Source organism: Rattus norvegicus, chromosome 3 (genome assembly GCF_036323735.1).
Source record: "Rattus norvegicus strain BN/NHsdMcwi chromosome 3, GRCr8, whole genome shotgun sequence".
In the NCBI taxonomy this organism is placed as follows: Eukaryota; Metazoa; Chordata; class Mammalia; order Rodentia; family Muridae; genus Rattus; species Rattus norvegicus.
Genome location: NC_086021.1, coordinates 108,304,557 through 108,325,172, shown reverse-complemented (window position 1 = coordinate 108,325,172; position 20,616 = coordinate 108,304,557). Strand labels below are relative to the sequence as shown.

At 40.3% G+C, this 20,616-nt stretch overlaps 1 protein-coding gene across 8 annotated transcripts in view; it reads left to right on the top strand.

The window, feature by feature from the left end:
- Positions 1-20,616, top strand: part of Iftap (intraflagellar transport associated protein) — a 119,503-nt gene that overhangs the window by 36,435 nt on the left and 62,452 nt on the right. For all 8 annotated transcript variants that reach the window (XM_063283301.1, NM_001106491.2, XM_063283300.1 and 5 more), the window contains 2 exon segments: positions 18,520-18,677; positions 19,666-19,737. In XM_063283301.1, coding sequence (XP_063139371.1) covers positions 18,520-18,677; positions 19,666-19,737 — 230 coding nt within the window.

Below are 20,616 nucleotides of genomic sequence, written 5' to 3'. Positions count from 1 at the left end.
GTTGTCTGATCTTCCAGTAAATGTCTCCCCAAGAATCCTGCTATTTCTGGTGGGTTTCCTGTTGTTCTGCCGTGTGTGTGTGTGTGTGTGTGTGTGTGTGTGTGTGTGTGTGTGTGTGTGAGAGAGAGAGAGAGAGAGAGAGAGAGAGAGAGAGAGAGAGAGAGCAAGAGAGAGAGAGAGAGATACTTGGAAGATTTAGCACATTTTAATGAGTTATTCAAGAGTAGTTTTATGACTAGAGTAAATTATGATTTAAAAGAGGACCATTAAAGTTAAAAATGAATGGAATTTGTCCTACAGTAAAATATAAAAATATATGTAATGTTGTTATATAAAATATCTAAATCTCTCTCTCTCTCTCTCTCTATCTATCCATCAATCTATCTATCTGTATTTGTTTTAAACTATCGTTGAATTAGAAAATACTGTGAAGTACAAATTTATTCTTCTCTCTCTCTCTCTCTCTCTCTCTCTCTCTCTCACACACACACACACACACATGCACAGATAGAGGAAGAGAGAGAAGAAAAGAAAGAGAAACACACAGACAGAGACAGAGATAGACACAGAGACACAGAGGGACAGAGACAGAGAGAACTTACTCTGTAGCGATTATAATAGCTTAGCTATTCTACCATCAGACTTGCTAAAGATTACATTTCTTACTCCCCCTTGTAACTAAGTACTCCTTAATTATATTCTTAAGACAGGTTCTTTTTATTCCTTCCTCTTACTTGGGAATTGAAGTTATAAGAATAATTCTCTTAGACCTGGAATTGGGAGCCATGTCCTCAGGATGGCACAGCAGTCTTCTAAATCTGACTTTTGGAGCACTTCAGCATGGAGCAAAGCTAGTTTCCTGGATTGTGTGAATTTCTGTTAGGGCTGCTAAGGTTTGGTATTCTTGACATAGCACCTTTAAAGTTTTTAAAATTTTATTTGTGTGGGCATGGTGGCTCACACCTTTAATTCCAACAGGCCAGAAGCAGAAGCACGTGGATCTCTGAGTTTGAGGCCTGCCTGGTCTACAAAGGAAGTTCAGGACAGCCAAGGGCTTTGTTACACAGAGAAACCCTGTCTTGAAAAACAAAAACAAAACAAACAAACAAATAAATAAATGAAATAAAATTATGTATTTATTTGAGACAGGTTCTCACTATGTAGCCCTTAGTGTAGACCAGGTTGGCCTCGAGTTCACGGGGATCCTCCAGTGTCTGCCTCCAGAGTGTGAGGATTAAAAGCAGTTAATGGCGGTTGTCTTAACTAGTAATGGGAAGTGTTAAGTATGTGTTCACCTTCCCCTTCATCCTTCCCTTGTCCTTTGCACAAAGACGTGGTGGTGTGTCGTGCTGGACCATGTGGGAGGGCGATGCTCTAGTGGTAGCTGAGTGGGAGAAGGAAGCAGTCTGGGTTTCAGGATGCCTTTGTGTAGCACAGCATCCACATCACCCCTGGATGATGTACGTGTGTGTAGCATGGGAGCAGGAAGGAAATAAACTTCCATAGTGTTTATGCAGTTGCCACCTTAGGGGTCTGTTTTATGCATGTAAATCTATATTTAATTACTTAATTAAGAAATGCTACATCTTAGAGAGGAACCATGGAGTTTGCATCCTTTATGAATTTTCTATATTTATTAATGTACTTATGTATCCAATCATTATTTAAGGATAGGTGAGCTGCAGATAATCAAGATGTTTGAATATAAGCATTGTTACTATTTAATTGGGTAGTCCTGTGAAAGTTGCTTAATATTTCTGAGCTTCACTTTCCCCCCCTTTTATTGAAAATAGATTTTTTTTTCTCACATCATATATCCTGATTACAGTTTCCCCTTCTTCTGCTCCTTCCAATTCGCCCACCCCCAATCTGGATCCACTCCCTTTTCATATGTCATTAGAAAACAAATGGGCTTTTAAGGGATAATAATAAAATAAAGTGAAATATAATAAGATAAAACAAAAACTAACACATCAGAATTGGATAAAATGAACAAACAAGCAGACAGACAAATGGAAAAGAGACCAAGAGAAGAATGAGAGTCAGAGACTCCCTGTACACACTCTCTGAGCTTCACTTTTATTAATAGTAAAATATACAGTAATTCCTATTGAATAGCTGTATCAGTATTGAATATTACACATATTATACATATATATTCATTTATACTTACGATGCTTAAATTATAAAAGCCTAACCTTCTATTTTCCTTCATTTATGTATTTGAAAAATTTATTGTACTAATTTTATAGAACTGATATCATGTTATCATAATCTCTTTGAAACTTGCTTTTTAAAAATAAAATCTTATGACTCTCTCCGTGGTAGTTAGTGTTACTCAATGTTGGTGGCTGCACAGTATTCATTGTGTAACTATACTATAGTTTGTTTTACTATTGTCGTTTTGCTAAGTGTTGTTCATGTAAGTGAACAAAAATGATAAAAATTAAGGCCTTCAGAGAATTTGTATTCTAAAAAGGAGAAGCAGATTCTAAACAATGTATGTAATAACATCTGTTTAAAGATGCAAACGTTTGGGCAGTGGGGGCAGAGAGGGAGTAGTGGCTCATGAGGGTGCATTTTGAAATATTTTATTAATGAGGGGTGGCAGCCATGGAAGATAAGATTGGAAAAAGATTAGAAAGAGTGGAGGTTGGGGGTGGAGTCTGGACATTTCAAAAATATCCAGGGGAACCAGTGCAGAGGCCTCCTAAAGCTGTTACTGGCCTGCCTTAGGCACCTTGGAGAGGCCAGGGTGGTTTGTGTGACAAGAACAAAGTGAGAGGAATGGAGGTTAAGGTCAGAAGGCATGTAAGTAGGGGCAGGCCATCATAGTAGATGGCCTCGTGGACCTCATCAAGATTTAGCCTTGTCTGCCCTTCCCCCTCTTCCCCTCCCTCCCCTCCTTTCCCTTCTCTCCTCTCCTTCACTCTCTTGTCCTTTCCTTCCCTCTTCTCTCCCCTCCCCCTTCCTTCCCCTCTCCAATCTTTCTCATTTGTCTGTCTACCTATTGTAGCCTTCTTATTTGTGGCATGTGGACACATTTTATACATCGAAATGGTAGTTCAAAAATAAGCAAAATTTATAGCATAAATCAAGTGAAAGTTTCAAGGGAATGGATGTTATTGGCTTTTTAGAGAAGTCTTTGCTGACATATTTAATCTATTTTTTTGGAAAAATTCTAGATGATATGCTAGCTGAGAGATATGTAAAATGCTATATGCTCACAAAGGCAGTGTCTTATGACTTTCCTAACCTCCCATACCCCTCTAGCCCAGCAAAATATTAAACACATGGAGGGCAGCCAGCAGAACTTGCTGGTTGAAGAGTTGATTATCAGTTTGTTTCCCAGGTTTGTGTCATATCTTATTTTCCTGGAGCCATGAAAGTGAGCTCCCTGCTCTGCCTAGGCTATGTATGAGTTGGAAGACAGAAAAGTAGGCCATGTAGTGGGTGTCCAGTTGTGCCGCTGTGGTGAGAGTATGAAGTCTGACTAGAGTCACAGCCTCAGGGAACAATGCATCTCTGAATGATATGGTTCCATCTGATGAGGAAAACAGCAGCTGAGACTGTAGTTATTTGTTGGTTTGATTTCATTGTTTCACCCTGCATGGACCTGGGCTAGTGATGCTGGTCCACGGCATGCATGCTGTATTGTAATTAAGGGAGTACAGGATGGGAGACAATCTGAATGTCCATCATCAGGTGAAAGGAGAAACAGACACAAAGCTTATTTGACAATAGAAGGAGAGAAATACTAGTGTGTACCATGATATGGCTGCATCTCATTGTTATACTAAATAAAATAAATCATGTGTACATGACTTTACTATAATCGAATGTCTAGTAAAGATGAACCAGTAGCAACAAAAATTGGATCAATTGCTGCCTGTTGTTGGGGTTGGGAATAGGGAGGAGTCTGCAGATTGACACTATGCACCTTTTTGGGGTGATGGAAACTTAAAGTTCAACATAGTTGATTGTTATATAACTACACACTCACTAGAAACCATTGACTACTGTGCTAAAGTGAATGGATTCGATGGTAGAGAAGGGACATTGCATAAACCTGGGGAGAGGTACAGGTGTCTCTCATGAACACTAACTCTGAGTTCTTACTATGTGACCCCAGGGATTTAGCTCAAGAACCAGGAGTCTAGCTTATGTGCGAACATTCTGTGCCAAGGGAATGAATTACACATTGACTTAGTTTCATGAAGCTAAGGACGGTGCCTAAATGGACCTTAATACTTTGTATGTTAATCTGAAGAATAAACATGCTTTTACCCTAATGGAGACCAAAGCTACAGGGAGAAACATTCAAATAATGTTGTATCTGCTTGCATGCTGGGCCACTTCATTCTGTGTTCCTGACTAAGTCAGTGGGAAAGATCAGCTCCGCACAGCTTGTTGGGCAGGGTATGTGTGGCCTCTGCACCAAATTCTAGTTCACCTGACAGGTTACACGCACACTGTGTTATCTATATCCTCCGTCACAGAGAGTAAGGAAAGTTACCGAGGAGTGCCAGTTTGAATGTAAAAGACTGCAGATGGCAGTGGGAAGATAAGGAACATATTCTGTGATAGCTAGAGGGAGGGGATGTAACCAGTAGGAGATAGTGTCTTCTCTCTGTTTTAGAAACACAAGAACTCATTTCGCAGGCTGCTTTTTCTTTCTTGAATCTCTGTTCTTTCTGCCACCTCTGTAGCTGTGTCTTCCATTACTCATCACCTGGATTACACATTAGACATTACAGTGTGCTCCTCACTTGTCCTGTTCTTTCCTACGCCCTAACTTGTCTGCTCTAGTCTGTGTCTCTGTGGAGCACAGCTGTACTGGGATCAACTTCCTTGGCAAAGTGCGTAGTTCTATTTAAGTTCTCGAAATATACCTTGTTCACATGTCACAGAATGTGTGTGCCAGTCTTCCTGTAAGATTCACTATTGTGCCTCAGGCCCTGGCCTTCTGACCCTAGAAGTTTTACAAATGACCTTACCCCCTCCCCCACCCTCCCAATCCAGCTCCATGGAGTAGATAAGCTCTTCGAAGTTGTAGCTAACCTGCTGGACTTGTCAACTTCTTTAAAGCCTGCCTTGAATGAGCCATTTCTACTGAAGCTTTTCATGGTTCCCCAAAATAATTACTATTTTGCCACCTTCTGACTTTGAGCCTCTCTTGCGTGGTTTGTCAAGGATGCCTTCTCTTTGGGTGTTTGCACACATGGCTTTACCTCCTAGCTTGGGTACTCTGTGTGGGGAGGGACTTTGCCTCAGTTGTCCTTCTCATCATGAGGCACATAGTCGATGCCCAGAATATCACTTTTGGACTCTCTAAGCTTCAGGGCCCTACAAACTCCAGGTTTCCTTCTTGAACACAACTAATAAAATGTTAGCAACCTTACACTCTCTCCGCATCTTCCTCTCTTTAAGTGCTTTACATTGGACATTTCAAAATTTTCATCGTATCGCCACTTTGTCCCTTATCTGGGGCTTTTGACATGTATTTTTTTCCAGGCCAGGCTCGTGCATTTGTGCCTTGGCAGGTTGATAGCTATGACTGTGAATAATGAGTCAATTATCATCCAGCCTAGGGGAAAGCACAATTATTCCTGACTGGCCAGGCTGAGGTAATCCTCCCCTCCCTGTGCCCTTTCAGATGGAGAACATAAAACAGTTGGAATTCAGAGCACTGCAAAGGGAATTTAGACAAAACACTGGTGTGCTGAATTTAGCTTCCTTGGATTTATTCTGATTTATGATTGATTGGTTTTTAAATTGCTTATTTAATCCTAACGACTGTGGCTCCAGGGGAGGCCAGCTATGGAGAAAAGCATGTGAACAAGAAGCAGTGGTGTGGAGTAGTTTGGCTGGACAGATCAAGAGACGATACTATTGTTCCCAGGACCATTGCCGTGGACTAAAGTATAATGTGAAAACCACCCCGGACTTTCAGAGAACCACCTTGTTACAAGCATGATTGCTTATCCCCTATTCTTTTTGCACAGGGCTGTTTGTGGCTGCCTAGTGTGGCATGGAACATTCCCCACTGCATTTTTTTCTTCCCTTCCAGCAATGTATTCAGTAGCTCATTGTGACTGAGAACATGCACTTGATTTATACTGCTGTTGACCACACTGCAGAAGAACGGATACTGTGAGGTGGCTGGCGGGACTTGCTCTTAGATCCTGATACTGGCTGTGCTGATGTGTGGAGTGTTTCTCAGTACACAGACACAGCTCTGGCTTTTGTATAGAATTTGAATTTTTTATAAGAGTTTCCCTTAAAATTGAGCTCTCCCCAAATAATCACTTTTACCTCGAAGGTGTATAATCAACATGCACTTTACCTTGTAGAGTGTAATTTACCTTGTCATCCAAACTTTCTGCTTTTTCAAGGAGTGTGACCTTTCTCTTTCGTCTGAAATTAGACATCGATGGTGTATAGATGGCCTTGTAAGCCTGACCTATTGGAAGCTTGTCTGTTTGGTATCAAAAGGAAATTGAAATTCCATCACTTCAGAATAATGAAACCCCTGAAAACCTTTAGAAAAAACTTTCTCATCTTTATTGAAGTTTGACTCAGAATGCCCAAAGAAATGCTCTTTATGGTCTCTGTAATCTGTGTGTTCGCTGAAACACTGCTGTTAGATTTCCGCGCTGTATTATGCCTGATGTGCATTTCAAAGCAAGGAGCATTAGGGATAAGATGAAAGGGTAGAAAAGGACTCTGATGAAAAACAGAAGCTTAGAGATGAACAGTTGGGTGGCACGTGTGCCTTGCCACCAGGCTCACTCTGGGAAGCAGCATCTGGTCTCTAATCAGGCAACTGGCCACTTCCAAGTCAGGGCTGTGCCAGCATCTGCCATTTTGACATTATCATATTGAAAAGGAACTTTGTTCTCATCTCACTCTGCCAAGAGATTTATTACTTACTAGGTTTAAAAACCTATAGCAGGCCAGTATACAAAAGCACTTTTTTGGGTCTTTGCAGGGACATGGTACATAGTCTTATAAAACTAATTTCAGGGTTTAAGAAGCATTTTCAACTTTAATCAAGGAAAGAGCAAATTCTTTCCTAAGTCTTTTGTTAGTTAAAGATTAAAAACTTCTTGTTTACAAGAGGGTGGTTGTTAAAAGAGTGGAGTTTTTTGGGTATGGGACTAATGACCTCTGCCACTTATGCCAACTAGATCAGTAATTAGTTCAGTAACAGCTCCAGAGCTTGGACTTCACTTTTCTTCAAAGGAGTTTCACTTGGTGGCTGTCAGGTACCCTGGGCATTTACTGGGAATTGGGAGAGGAGTGCATGGAGTGACCACAACTGTAGCCTGTCATTGCAGAATGTCTCCTCTCAGATACCACTATGCCTTTCAAGTTTTGAAGTCAATTGAGTAGTACAGGAGTGTTGGGCTGGTATGTAAGATTTTCTTGTTAAGTACTACATTTAGGTTTGTTTAACTTAAAAGAGAACCAGGAGGGCTGAAACTACTCCTTCTTTTATTGCAATAATTTGTGCAACAACAACAACAACAACAACAACAACAACAACAACAACAACAACAGCAACAACAGCAGCAGCAACAACAGCAGCAGCAAATCTGTGCCGAGGAATGGTGGGAGCCACAGGGACACAGCCTTCCCTTCTGCCTTTGATGAAGCTCGAGGCATCTGTTTAGCCCACAGTAGCTTGTCCTGTTTCTAAGCATCTCCATGTCACCTGATCACCAATACTGATGTTACCTCCAGAGCCTTGAGAAACCGGAGTAGAGCAGGGAGGCGGTCTGGGAGACTAAGTCCTAAACGCTTTCATCCTCACTCCTCTGATTTCACGTTGTCTGCTATCCCAGCAGCGGTTTTGGCAACTCTCCTAGCACATTGCCTACTTCTTGAGCTCTTCTACCTCTTAGCCAAGGCTTATTCTTCTCAACAGAGATTTCATTCACAGTTTGCTGGCATGAAAAGCAGAGGTCAGTTTTCCAATGGTAGCTAGTTATGAGTTGCTAGTATTGGTGCAGTAGACAGTAATGGAGAGCTGGTTTCAGAGTATATGGGTATGCACTTTCAGTTTCCTTTTTAAAAGAGAAAATGATTCATTAAATGCAAACTCTTATCACAGGCTATATTACTTTAACTTTGTTCTATAACAGTATTTCATTGTTTGAAAAGCAAAGGGGGGTCCAGAGAGATGGCTTAGAAGACCCATGTTCAATTATCAGCATCCTCCTGGTGGCTGTAAATCTTCAATAACTCAAGTTTCAAGGCATCTGATGCCTTTTTCTGACCTTCTCAGGCACAGGCATGCATGCCAAGATGTACAAACATGTACATAGTCAAAGCACCCTACACATACCACCTCTACACATAAACAGCATTTTAGTGTTAATTCTTGACAACATTCCTACAAACCTTAATTTTACTTTTAACAATGTATTCAGAATCAAACATAAGAGGAGAAAGAATGTAGTGAGGAAATACTAGGCCAATCAAGCCAGAAAACCAGCAGGACAAACTCCAAATTATGAAATACCATGTCTGATGTTAAAGGTTTCTTAGAGGGCTCTTCGCTTCCAGCTTTGCTGACTGCGACACACTTCTTGGTCTAGTTCTATCTCCTTCCAGCAGGTTTCTTTGGCATGGCTCTAGCAGCACCAACATCCTCGGGGCTCCAATGCATTCCAGGTTTTACCTTCATAGCTTTATGCAGTGTCCACTCTGGGCCTGTATGCAAGGACTGCCCTGCCACATATCTACCATGCCTTCAGTGACTTTCCTTAACAATGCAGGAAGATTCCACCAGCCTCTTCCTATATTCTTCCTGACTCTAAATCTAGATCCTCATGTCAGAAGCTGTAGGTTCTGCTGCTTGTTGGGGTTGGAACCTGGGCCCCTCTGTGAATTACATTTGCATAAGATTTCTGTTGATTTAGATCTAGGAAAGTCCTCTTTCCTTTCAGTTTGCTGGATTATTTGGGTGGGGTTTTGCCTTGAGGGCAGCACTCCCCTTGAGGGCACGTGATTTGGCTCTAAAATTCCATTTCCTGGTGCTCTTTTTCTCTCCAAACTAAAGTTTCATACTTCTCCTTGCTCCGCTTGTCCCTTCTCATTGCAGATGTGCACAAGAATAATCACTAATAACCACTCAACACAAGGCAGCCACTAATCCCCAAATCTTCAGTTTATCCCCAGGCAGACTTTTAGGAAAAGGAAGAAAGCAACTACATTTTTTTTTTAAACCAAAATATCATGAGAGGTTTCTAGGCCAGTTGATAATGTTCTTCCTCCCTGGGTTCCCACAGTTTATACGGTCTTCCATGACACTGGTAGGATAGCCCAAAGTCCCAAAATCGTCCATATTCCTCCAACAAACAGGATGCTCAGGCCTGTCACAAAAGTTTACCATACTGCCACACGTTCTGTCTTATTTTCTGTTCTATTACTGTGAAGAGATACCATGACCGCAGAATCTCTTACAAAATAAAAACATTTAATTGGGAGCTTGCTTACACGGTGTTAGACTGTTACAACTCTAGGAAGCAGACAGGCATGGTTCTAAACAGTAGCTGAGAGATTTACATTTACATAGGCAACAGTCAGAGAGAGGGACCCTGAGTCCAGTGTGGACTTTTGAAACCTCAAAGTCCACCCGCAATGGCCTCCAACAAGGCTACCCCTATGCTAACAAGGCCATATCCTCTAATCCTGAAATAGTTCCAAACACAGTGGCTAAGCATTCAAATATTTCAGGTCATTCTCATAGAAACCATCACAACTGGACCCTCATCAAATTGTGAGCATCAAAGAATCATCAGCAGAGTTTTGTGTCAAGGAAGTGATGTTTCAAAAGAAATAAGTTGTGGCTCTGCTGTGCTAGGCATTTAGAGACCAAGCTCAGGCTCACAGATAAAATAATCCCTCGGACATTTTCATCATAGTCTAGTTAGGGCATGGCAGAGGATTCCCCAACTGGGGATGGCTTGATATCTACCACATGACTGTTTTATAATCCTTTATTACTTTTTAAATATAAATTTATGATTGACACAAGTGAATTATGTTTTTTTAATATACATATCCTGAAGCCTTGACTTTTCTTTGACTATAGAAAGCTTTTTCTTATTTTTAAAAATTTCTTTCCCTTTTCTTTGTGTTTCTTTCCTTGTCCTGCAAGGACTTTTCCTCTTGTTTTACTCAAGGTAGCAAAACAGTAGTTAGGCTGGGTTTTGGACTCAAAAGGGCTTGGGTTCAAATCCCAGTGGTTACTTACCAGCTACATTACCTGGAACACATGACTTAATTTTGATAGTAATCCTCTGGGAAGATTCATGAGATGCTTAGAAAAGAACACTTAGCACTCAGTGACTTTTAACCCTTGTTAATTTTAATATTGCTAATTGTATTAGTTAATTGCCTCGTGATGTGTAACAAAATTTCTTGACAAAGTAATGTAAGGAAAGAAGAAAGGATTTATTTTGGCTCATCCTGAGGGTAAAGATAACACAACTTCAACACTCAATGAATATTGTCTACTAATACCCAGTACTATTTTTATCATTGTTCAAAAGTTCTAGAAAGTACAGTTCTTTCAAGAATTTCAGACATTATTTATCTCATTTTCCCTGAAGTTTGAAGCTTTTTTCCTCATATGGAAGCAATGGATGTTCATGATATCACAGGTTTTGATTTAATCTTAGGTTCTTTTGTTATCTTAAGAAAAAAACAATAGCTGTGCATGGATTTAATACAGAGATATTACATGTATATGCAACATACACATATACATATATATGCTAATTAGTATATGGTGTTTTTTTTTTTTTTATTAACTTGAGTATTTCTTATATACATTTTGAGTGTTATTCCCTTTCCCGGTTTCCGGGCAAACATCCCCCTAATACTCCCCTCCCCTTCTTTATGGGTGTTCCCCTCCCCATCTTCCCCCCATTGCTGCCCTCCCCCCACCAGTCTAGTTCACTGGGGGTTCAGTCTTAGCAGGACCCAGGGCTTCCCCTTCCACTGGTGCTCTTACTAGGATATTCATTGCTACCTATGGGGTCAGAGTCCAGGGTCAGTCCATGTATAGTCTTTAGGTAGTGGCTTAGTCCCTGGAAGCTCTGGTTGCTTGGCATTGTTGTACTTTTGGGGTCTCGAGCCCCTTCAAGCTCTTCCAGTTCTTTCTCTGATTCCTTCAACGGGGGTCCTATTCTCAGTTCAGTGGTTTGCTGCTGGCATTCTCCTCTGTGTTTGCTGTATTCTGGCTGTGTCTCTCAGGAGCGATCTACATCCGGCTCCTGTCAGCCTGCCCTTCTTTGCTTCATCCATCTTGTCTAATTGGATGGCTTTATATGTATGGGCCACATGTGGGGCAGGCTCTGAATGGGTGTTCCTTCTGTGTCTGTTTTAATCTTTGCCTCTCTATTCCCTGCCAAGGGTATTCTTGTTCCCCTTTTAAAGAAGGAGTGAAGCATTCACATTTTTTTTTTTAATTTTTTTTTTATTTTTTATTTTTTTATTAACTTGAGTATTTCTTATATACATTTCAAGTGTTATTCCCTTTCCCGGTTTCCGGGCAAAATCCCCCTCCCCCCTCCCCTTCCTTATGGGTGTTCCCCTCCCAACCCTCCCCCCATTGCCGCCCTCCCCCCATAGTCTAGTTCACTGGGGGTTCAGTCTTAGCAGGACCCAGGGCTTCCCCTTCCACTGGTGCTCTTACTAGGATATTCATTGCTACCTATGGGGTCAGAGTCCAGGGTCAGTCCATATATAGTCTTTAGGTAGTGGCTTAGTCCCTGGAAGCTCTGGTTGCTTGACATTGTTGTACTTTTGGGGTCGCGAGCCCCTTCAAGCTCTTCCAGTTCTTTCTCTGATTCCTTCAACGGGGGACCTATTCTCAGCTCAGTGGTTTGCTGCTGGCATTCGCCTCTGTATTTGCTGTATTCTGGCTGTGTCTCTCAGGAGCGATCTACATCCGGCTCCTGTCGGTCTGCACTTCTTTGCTTCATCCATCTTGTCCAATTGGGTGGCTGTATATGTATGGGCCACCTGTGGGGCAGGCTCTGAATGGGTGTTCCTTCAGTCTCTGTTTTAATCTTTGCCTCTCCCTTCCCAGCCAAGGGTATTCTTTTTCCTCATTTAAAGAAGGAGTGAAGCATTCACATTTTGATCATCTGTCTTGAGTTTCTTTTGTTCTAGGCATCTAGGGTAATTCAAGCATTTGGGCTAATAGCCACTTATCGATGAGTGAATACCATGTGTGTTTTTCTGTGATTGGGTTACCTCACTCAGGAGGATATTTTCCAGTTCCAACCATTTGCCTACGAATTTCATAAAGTCATCATTTTTGATAGCTGAGTAATATTCCATTGTGTAGATGTACCACATTTTCTGTATCCATTCCTCTGTTGAAGGGCCTCTGGGTTCTTTCCAGCTTCTGGCTATTATAAATAAGGCTGCTATGAACATAGTGGAGCACGTGGCTTTTTTATATGTTGGGACATCTTTTGGGTATATGCCCAAGAGAGGTATAGCTGGATCCTCAGGCAGTTCAATGTCCAATTTTCTGAGGAACCTCCAGACTGATTTCCAGAGTGGTTGTACCAGTCTGCAATCTCACCAACAATGGAGGAGTGTTCCTCTTTCTCCACATCCTCGCCAGCATCTGCTGTCACCTGAGTTTTTGATCTTAGCCATTCTCACTGGTGTGAGGTGAAATTTCAGGGTTGTTTTGATTTGCATTTCCCTTATGACTAAAGATGTTGAACATTTCTTTAGGTGTTTCTCAGCCATTCGGCATTCCTCAGCTGTGAACTCTTTGTTTAGCTCTGAACCCCATTTTTTAATAGGGTTATTTGTCTCCCTGCAGTCTAACTTTGAGTTCTTTGTATATTTTGGATATAAACCCTCTGTCAGTTGTAGGATTGGTAAAGATCTTTTCCCAATCTGTTGGTTGCCGTTTTGTCCTAACCACAGTGTCCTTTGCCTTACAGAAGCTTTGCAGTTTTATGAGATCCCATTTGTCGAGTCTTGATCTTAGAGCATAAGCCATTGGTGTTTTGTTCAGGAAATTTTTTCCAGTGCCCATGTGTTCCAGATGCTTCCCTAGTTTTTCTTCTATTAGTTTGAGTGTATCTGGTTTGATGTGGAGGACCTTGATCCACTTGGACTTAAGCTTTGTACAGGGTGATAAGCATGGATCGATCTGCATTCTTCTACATGTTGACCTCCAGTTGAACCAGCACCATTTGCTGAAAATGCTATCTTTTTTCCATTTGATGGTTTTGGCTCCTTTGTCAAAAATCAAGTGCCCATAGGTGTGTGGGTTCATTTCTGGGTCTTCAATTCTGTTCCATTGGTCTATCTGTCTGTCTCTGTACCAATACCTTGCAGTTTTTAATCACCATTGCTCTGTAATACTGCTTGAGTTCAGGGATAGTGATTCCCCCTGAAGTCCTTTTATTGTTGAGGATAGTTTTAGCTATCCTGGGTTTTTTGTTATTCCAGATGAATTTGCAAATTGTTCTGTCTAGCTCTTTGAAGAATTGGATTGGTATTTTGATGGTGATTGCATTGAATCTGTACATCGCTTTTGGTAAAATGGCCATTTTTACTATAGTAATCCTGCCAATCCATGAGCATGGGAGATCTTTCCATCTTCTGAGGTCTTCTTCAATTTCTTTCCTCAGTGTCTTGAAGTTCTTATTGTACAAATCTTTTACTTGCTTGGTTAAAGTCACACCGAGGTACTTTATATTATTTGGGTCTATTATGAAGGGTGTTGTTTCCCTAATTTCTTTCTCGGCTTGTTTCTCTTTTGTGTAGAGGAAGGCTACTGATTTATTTGAGTTAATTTTATACCCAGCCACTTTGCTGAAGTTGTTTATCAGCTTTAGTAGTTCTCTGGTGGAACTTTTGGGATCACTTAAATATACTATCATATCATCTGCAAATAGTGATATTTTGACTTCTTCTTTTCCGATCTGTACCCCTTGACCTCCTTTTGTTGTCTGATTGCTCTGGCTAGAACTTCAAGAACTATATCGAATAAGTAGGGAGAGAGTGGGCAGCCTTGTCTGGTCCCTGATTTTAGTGGGATTGCTTCAAGTTTCTCTCCATTTAGTTTAATGTTAGCAACTGGTTTGCTGTATATGGCTTTTACTATGTTTAGGTATGGGCCTTGAATTCCTATTTTTTCCAAGACTTTTATCATGAAGGGGTGTTGAATTTTGTCAAATGCTTTCTCAGCATCTAATGAAATGATCATGTGGTTTTGTTCTTTCAGTTTGTTTATATAATGGATCACGTTGATGGTTTTCCGTATATTAAACCATCCCTGCATGCCTGGGATGAAGCCTACTTGATCATGGTGGATGATTGTTTTGATGTGCTCTTGAATTCGGTTTGCCAGAATTTTATTGAGTATTTTTGCATCAATATTCATAAGGGAAATTGGTCTGAAGTTCTCTTTCTTTGTTGGGTCTTTGTGTGGTTTAGGTATAAGAGTAATTGTGGGTTCATAGAAGGAATTCGGTAGTGCTCCATCAGTTTCAATTTTGTGGAATAGTTTGGATAATATTGGTATGAGGTCTTCTATGAAGTTCTGATAGAATTCTGCACTAAACCCGTCTGGACCTGGGCTCTTTTTGGTTGGGAGACCTTTAATGACTGCTTTTATTTCCTTAGGAGTTATGGGGTTGTTTAACTGGTTTATCTGTTCCTGATTTAACTTCAGTACCTGGTATCTGTCTAGGAAATTGTCCATTTCCTGCAGATTTTCAAGTTTTGTTGAATATAGGCTTTTATAGTAAGATCTGATGATTTTTTGAATTTCCTCTGAATCCGTAGTTATGTCTCCCTTTTCATTTCTGATTTTGTTAATTTGGACACACTCTCTGTGTCCTCTCATTAGTCTGGCTAAGGGTTTATCTATCTTGTTGATTTTTTCAAAGAACCAACTTTTGGTTCTGTTGATTCTTTCTATGGTCCTTTTTGTTTCTACTTGGTTGATTTCAGCTCTGAGTTTGATTATTTCCTGCCTTCTACTCCTCCTGGGTGTATTTGCTTCTTTTTGTTTAGAGCTTTTAGGTGTGCTGTCAAGCTGCTGACATATGCTCTCTCCTGTTTCTTTCTGCAGGCACTCAGCGCTATGAGTTTTCCTCTTAGCACAGCTTTCATTGTGTCCCATAAGTTTGGGTATGTTGTACCTTCATTTTCATTAAATTCTAAAAAGTCTTTAATTTCTTTCTTTATTTCTTCCTTGGCCAGGTTATCATTGAGTAGAGCATTGTTCAATTTCCACGTATATGTGGGCATTCTTCCCTTATTGTTATTGAAGACCAGTTTTAGGTCATGGTGGTCTGATAGCACGCATGGGATTATTTCTATCTTTCTGTACCTGTTGAGGCCTGTTTTTTGACCAATTATATGGTCAATTTTGGAGAAAGTACCGTGAGGAGCTGAGAAGAAGGTATATCCTTTTGCTTTAGGATAGAATGTTCTATAAATATCTGTTAAGTCCATTTGGCTCATGACTTCTCTTAGTCTGTCGACGTCTCTGTTTAATTTCTGTTTCCATGACCTGTACGTTGATGAGAGTGGGGTGTTGAAATCTCCTACTATTATTGTGTGAGGTGCAATGTGTGTTTTGAGCTTTAGTAAGGTTTCTTTTACGTATGTAGGTGCCCTTGTATTTGGGGCATAGATATTTAGGATTGAGAGTTCATCTTGGTGGATTTTTCCTTTGATGAATATGAAGTGTCCTTCCTTATCTTTTTGATGAATTTTAGTTGAAAATTGATCTTATTTGATATTAGAATGGCTACTCCAGCTTGCTTCTCCCGACCATTTGCTTGGAAAGTTGTTTTCCAGCCTTTCACTCTGAGGTAGTGTCTGTCTTTGTCTCTGAGGTGTGTTTCCTGTAGGCAGCAGAATGCAGGGTCCTTGTTGCGTATCCAGTTTGTTAATCTATGTCTTTTTATTGGGGAGTTGAGGCCATTGATGTTGAGAGATATTAAGAATAGTGATTACTGCTTTCTGTTATATTCATATTTGGATATGAGGTTATGTTTGTGTGCTTTTCTTCTCTTTGTTTTGTTGCCAAGACGATTAGTTTCTTGCTTCTAGGGTATAGCTTGCCTCCTTATGTTGGACTTTCCCATTTATTATCCTTTGTAGTGCTGGATTTGTAGAAAGATATTGTGTAAATTTGGTTTTGTCATGGAATATCTTGGTTTCTCCATCTATGTTAATTGAGAGTTTTGCAGGATACAGTAACCTGGGCTGGCATTTGTGTTCTCTTAGGGTCTGTATGACATCTGTCCAGGATCTTCTGGCTTTCATAGTTTCTGGCGAAAAGTCTGGTGTGATTCTGATAGGTCTGCCTTTATATGTTACTTGACCTTTTTCCCTTATTGCTTTGAATATTCTTTCTTTATTTTGCTCGCTTGGTGTTTTGACTATTATGTGACGGGAGGTGTTTCTTTTCTGGCCCAATCTATTTGGAGTTCTGTAGGCTTCTTGTATGCCTATGGGTATCTCTTTCTTTAGGTTAGGGAAGTTTTCTTCTATGATTTTGTTGAAGATATTTACTGGTCCTTTGAGCTGGGATTCTTCACTCTCTTCTATACCTATTATCCTTAGGTTTGATCTTCTCGTTGAGTCCTGGATTTCCTGTATGTTTTGGACCAGTAGCTTTTTCTGCTTTACATTATCTTTGACAGTTGAGTCAATGATTTCTATGGAATCTTCTGCTCCTGAGATTCTCTCTTCCATTTCTTGTATTCTGTTGGTGAAGCTCGTATCTACAGCTCCTTGTCTCTTCTTTTGGTTTTCTATATCCAGGGTTGTTTCCATGTGTTCTTTCTTGATTGCTTCTATTTCCATTTTTAATTCCTTCAACTGTTTGATTGTGTTTTCCTGGAATTCTTTCAGGGATTTTTGTGACTCCTCTCTATGGGCTTCTACTTGTTTATTTATGTTTTCCTGGAATTCTTTCAGGAATTTTTGCGATTCCTCTCTGTAGGCTTCTACTTGTTTATTAATGTTTTCCTGTGTTTCTCTAAGGGAGTTCTTCACGTCTTTCTTGAAGTCCTCCAGCATCCTGATCCAATATGATTTTGAAACTAGATCTTGCTTTTCTGGTGTGTTTGGATATTCGGTGTTTGCTTTGTTGGGAGAATTGGGCTCCGATGATGCCATGTATTCTTGGTTTCTGTTGCTTGGGTTCCTGCGCTTGCCTCTCACCATCAGATTATCTCTAGTGTTACTTTGTTCTGCTATTTCTGACAGTGGCTAGACTGTCCCATAAGCCTGTGTGTTAGGAGTGCTGTAGACCTGTTTTCCTGTTTTTTTTCAGCCAGTTATGGGGACAGAATGTTCTGCTTTCGGGCGTGTAGTTTTTCCTCTCTACAGGTCTTCAGCTGTTCCTGTCGGCATGTGTCTTGAGTTTACCAGGCAGGTCACTTGCAACAGAAAAGTTGGTCTTACCTGTGGTTCCGAGGCTCAAGTTTGCTCGTGGGGTGTTGCTTATGAGCTCTCCGTGGCGGCAGCAACCAGGAAGATCTGCACCGCCCTTTCCGGGAGCTTCCGTGCACCAGGGTTCCAGATGGCGTTTGGTGTTTTCCTCTGGCGTCAGAGATGTGTGCAGAGTGCAGTCTCTTCTGGTTTCCCAGGCATGTCTGCCTCTCTGAAGGTTTAGCTCTCCCTCCCTCCGGATTTGGGTGCGTATATGGTGTTTTGAGTCAGGCTTTCTCTGTGTTGCCCTGGCTGTCCTGGAACTCTCTCTTTAGACCAGGCTGGCCTCAAACTCACAAGGATATGCCTGCCCCTGCCTCTGAGTGCTGGGATTAAAGGCGTGCACCACCACCACCCAGCTCAAGGTATTGCTTATAATTAAAGTTAAGAATGATCATTGCCTAAGTAGACTATCTTACATTTAAATAACAGTGTTCTCTCTAACTAAAACTTATGTAGAATAATATTCAATAACATAAAAATATTGACAAATTAAAGTTAGTATTTATGTATTCTATTTTTAATTTAGAAATGCATGGATATGCAAAAGATACACAGATAAGCACTCAGAACATTTTACTGTGGTTATTCTATTGTGTAGGATTAAAGGGCTAATTTTCATATTTGCTCGTTTCCTCATATTGTTTTAAAAAAGAGGCATACATTGACTCCATATGAGAAAAAAAGCTTCAAACTTCAGGGAAAATGAGATAAATAACATCTGAAATTGTTGAGAGAACTGTACTTTATAGAACTTTTGAACAATGATAAAAATAGTACTGGTGTATAGTAGACAATATTCATTGAGTGTTGAAGTTGTGTTATCTTTCTATGCAATTTTAGAATAATTTTAATATATTTAAGATGATCTAAAGGCTTCAAGAAACTTTACTTAAAGAGTTCTTTGAAAAGTATTTTTTTATATGGGGGTCGATGGGAAATTTTTTGGTAAACACAAATGAAATCAATCTGTTCACATAGGGTGTTTTAATAATTCGTAACTTATCATTTCAGAGGATAATGTAGCCAAAGGGGGAGCACATGGAATGAATTTATCAGAAAATACACTTACTGCTGAGAAATGGAATCACAAAATTGAATCGAATGGTCATCATTTTAGAAATAGAACCATCTTTCTTCACGATTCCTCCGAATGCTCAGAAGAGGACCAGGTAAGCCTGTCTGACATTTATAGGAACAGCTTGAAGAAAGCATTCTTCTTAGAATTCGAACAGCACTCTGTTGAGAATTAAGTCATTACATGACAGTGTTTGATTATCTTTAAGATTTGGTAAAAGCTTAGGGACCTGCTATGTGTAAATGCTTCATGAAATTATATACTTTGCTTTTAACAAGAGTTCCCTTTTCTACTTCTTTGTATAAAATGGACTTACCTCTCTTAAATTTATCACATTTAGACTTAAAGTAGAAGCCATTATTTTGCTTTTTATTTATTTTTTTTCTTAGGATTTGGTTCCTAGACATTAGATGCTATCCTCTAATTGTCAAGACTCTATTGACATTATTCATCTATTCCTCTTTGGTTATCATATTTAATTATCAAGGGGTAATAATTCGTAGTGTTCTCTTTTTAAGCCACTTGAGTTTTAGTTAGTTTTCTAAAGTCAACTGAGTTTCGGTTTCTGTTTTGGAATGTTTTCTATGTGATATTATGCACAGAATTACAAGAGATTTTGATTTTAAAGAGGGTCAGAAGTCTCTGCAATAGAAATGTATTTGTATAGAACACCATTGTATATATCCCCTTTGCTGCTGGTGATGGCTGTCAGCTATAAGCTGTTTTCCATAAAGGGCTCACACTCGACTGGTGATGATTGACATATATTAGATATGGAGAGTCCTAGAATTGTTCCATTGCCCTGTCCTCTTGTAGCTTGTAAACACTGTCTCAGCAGTCTCTGATTTGGGCATCACAGATTTATTGGGAGATGGCCTAGGAGGTGGAGCAACTCTCTGTTTTATACACAGGCATGGTTGTGTTAAGTAATCTATATGGTAGGTGAGATTAGGTTACCAGAATTGCAGTTAGACTTGCTGAAACCTTCTCCCTCACCAATGCTACAGCTTAGAGAATCTGGTCTTTCATATATAGCCAGGAACATAACCATTGTTTCTTTTCTGTGTTCTTACTATTTTCAGATAGTGATCGATGAAGGCCAGAAAGTTGGCAGTTCCTTTCAAGGTGATATGACCCGGGCAGGAAAGGTGAAGGTAGGGTCTAATTCAGTTATCTACCTTGGGAAGAATACACAGCAAATAAATGAACTGTATTAGCAACTTTTCTGTTTCTATGATGAGTTACCGTGACCACAGCAACTTTGAAGGAAAGAGTTTATTTGGGCTTTTGGTTCCAGAAGGATAAAAGCCCCACATGGTGGGGAGGCAGAATAACCAGCAGCAGGCAGCAGGAAGCCTGGAACTCAAATCCTCATCTACAAGCAGGAAGAAAGAGAGTGAACATGAGAAAGGCAAGGCCTTTTACTCACAAAGCCTACTTCCAGTGACAAACTTCTTCCATCAAGGCCTTGCCTCCTAAACCTCTCCAAACAACATTTCTGACTGGGCCAAACATTCAAGTACTAGAGCCTATGGGAGACAGCTCTTGTCAAGCTACCATACAAACCAGTAGACAAACACTAGATTCTTGCTTTCCTTTGTACAGAACTGGGTGAGTGACCAGATTTTATCCTTAAAAGGTTTTTCTTTCTTTTTTGTTTTGGTTTTGTTCTGTTCTGTGTCTTAGTTAGGGTTTTATTGCTATTATCAGATACCATGACCAAGGCAACTCCTATAAGGACTGACATAATTGAGACTGACTTATGAAGTTCAGTCCATCATCGTCAAAGTGGGAGCATGGCAGTGTCAGGCAGGCATGGTTTAGGCAGAGCTGAGAGTTCTACATCTTCATCTGAAGGCTGCTAGTGGAAGACTGGCTTCTTGGCAGCTAGGACTAGGGTCTTAAAGCCCACACCCACAGTGACGCACCTACTCCAACAAGGCCATACCCCAGTAGTGCCACTCCCTGGGCCAAGCATATTCAAACCATGACATTTTGATTTTGTTTTTGTTGGTGTTTGATGTTGGATTATC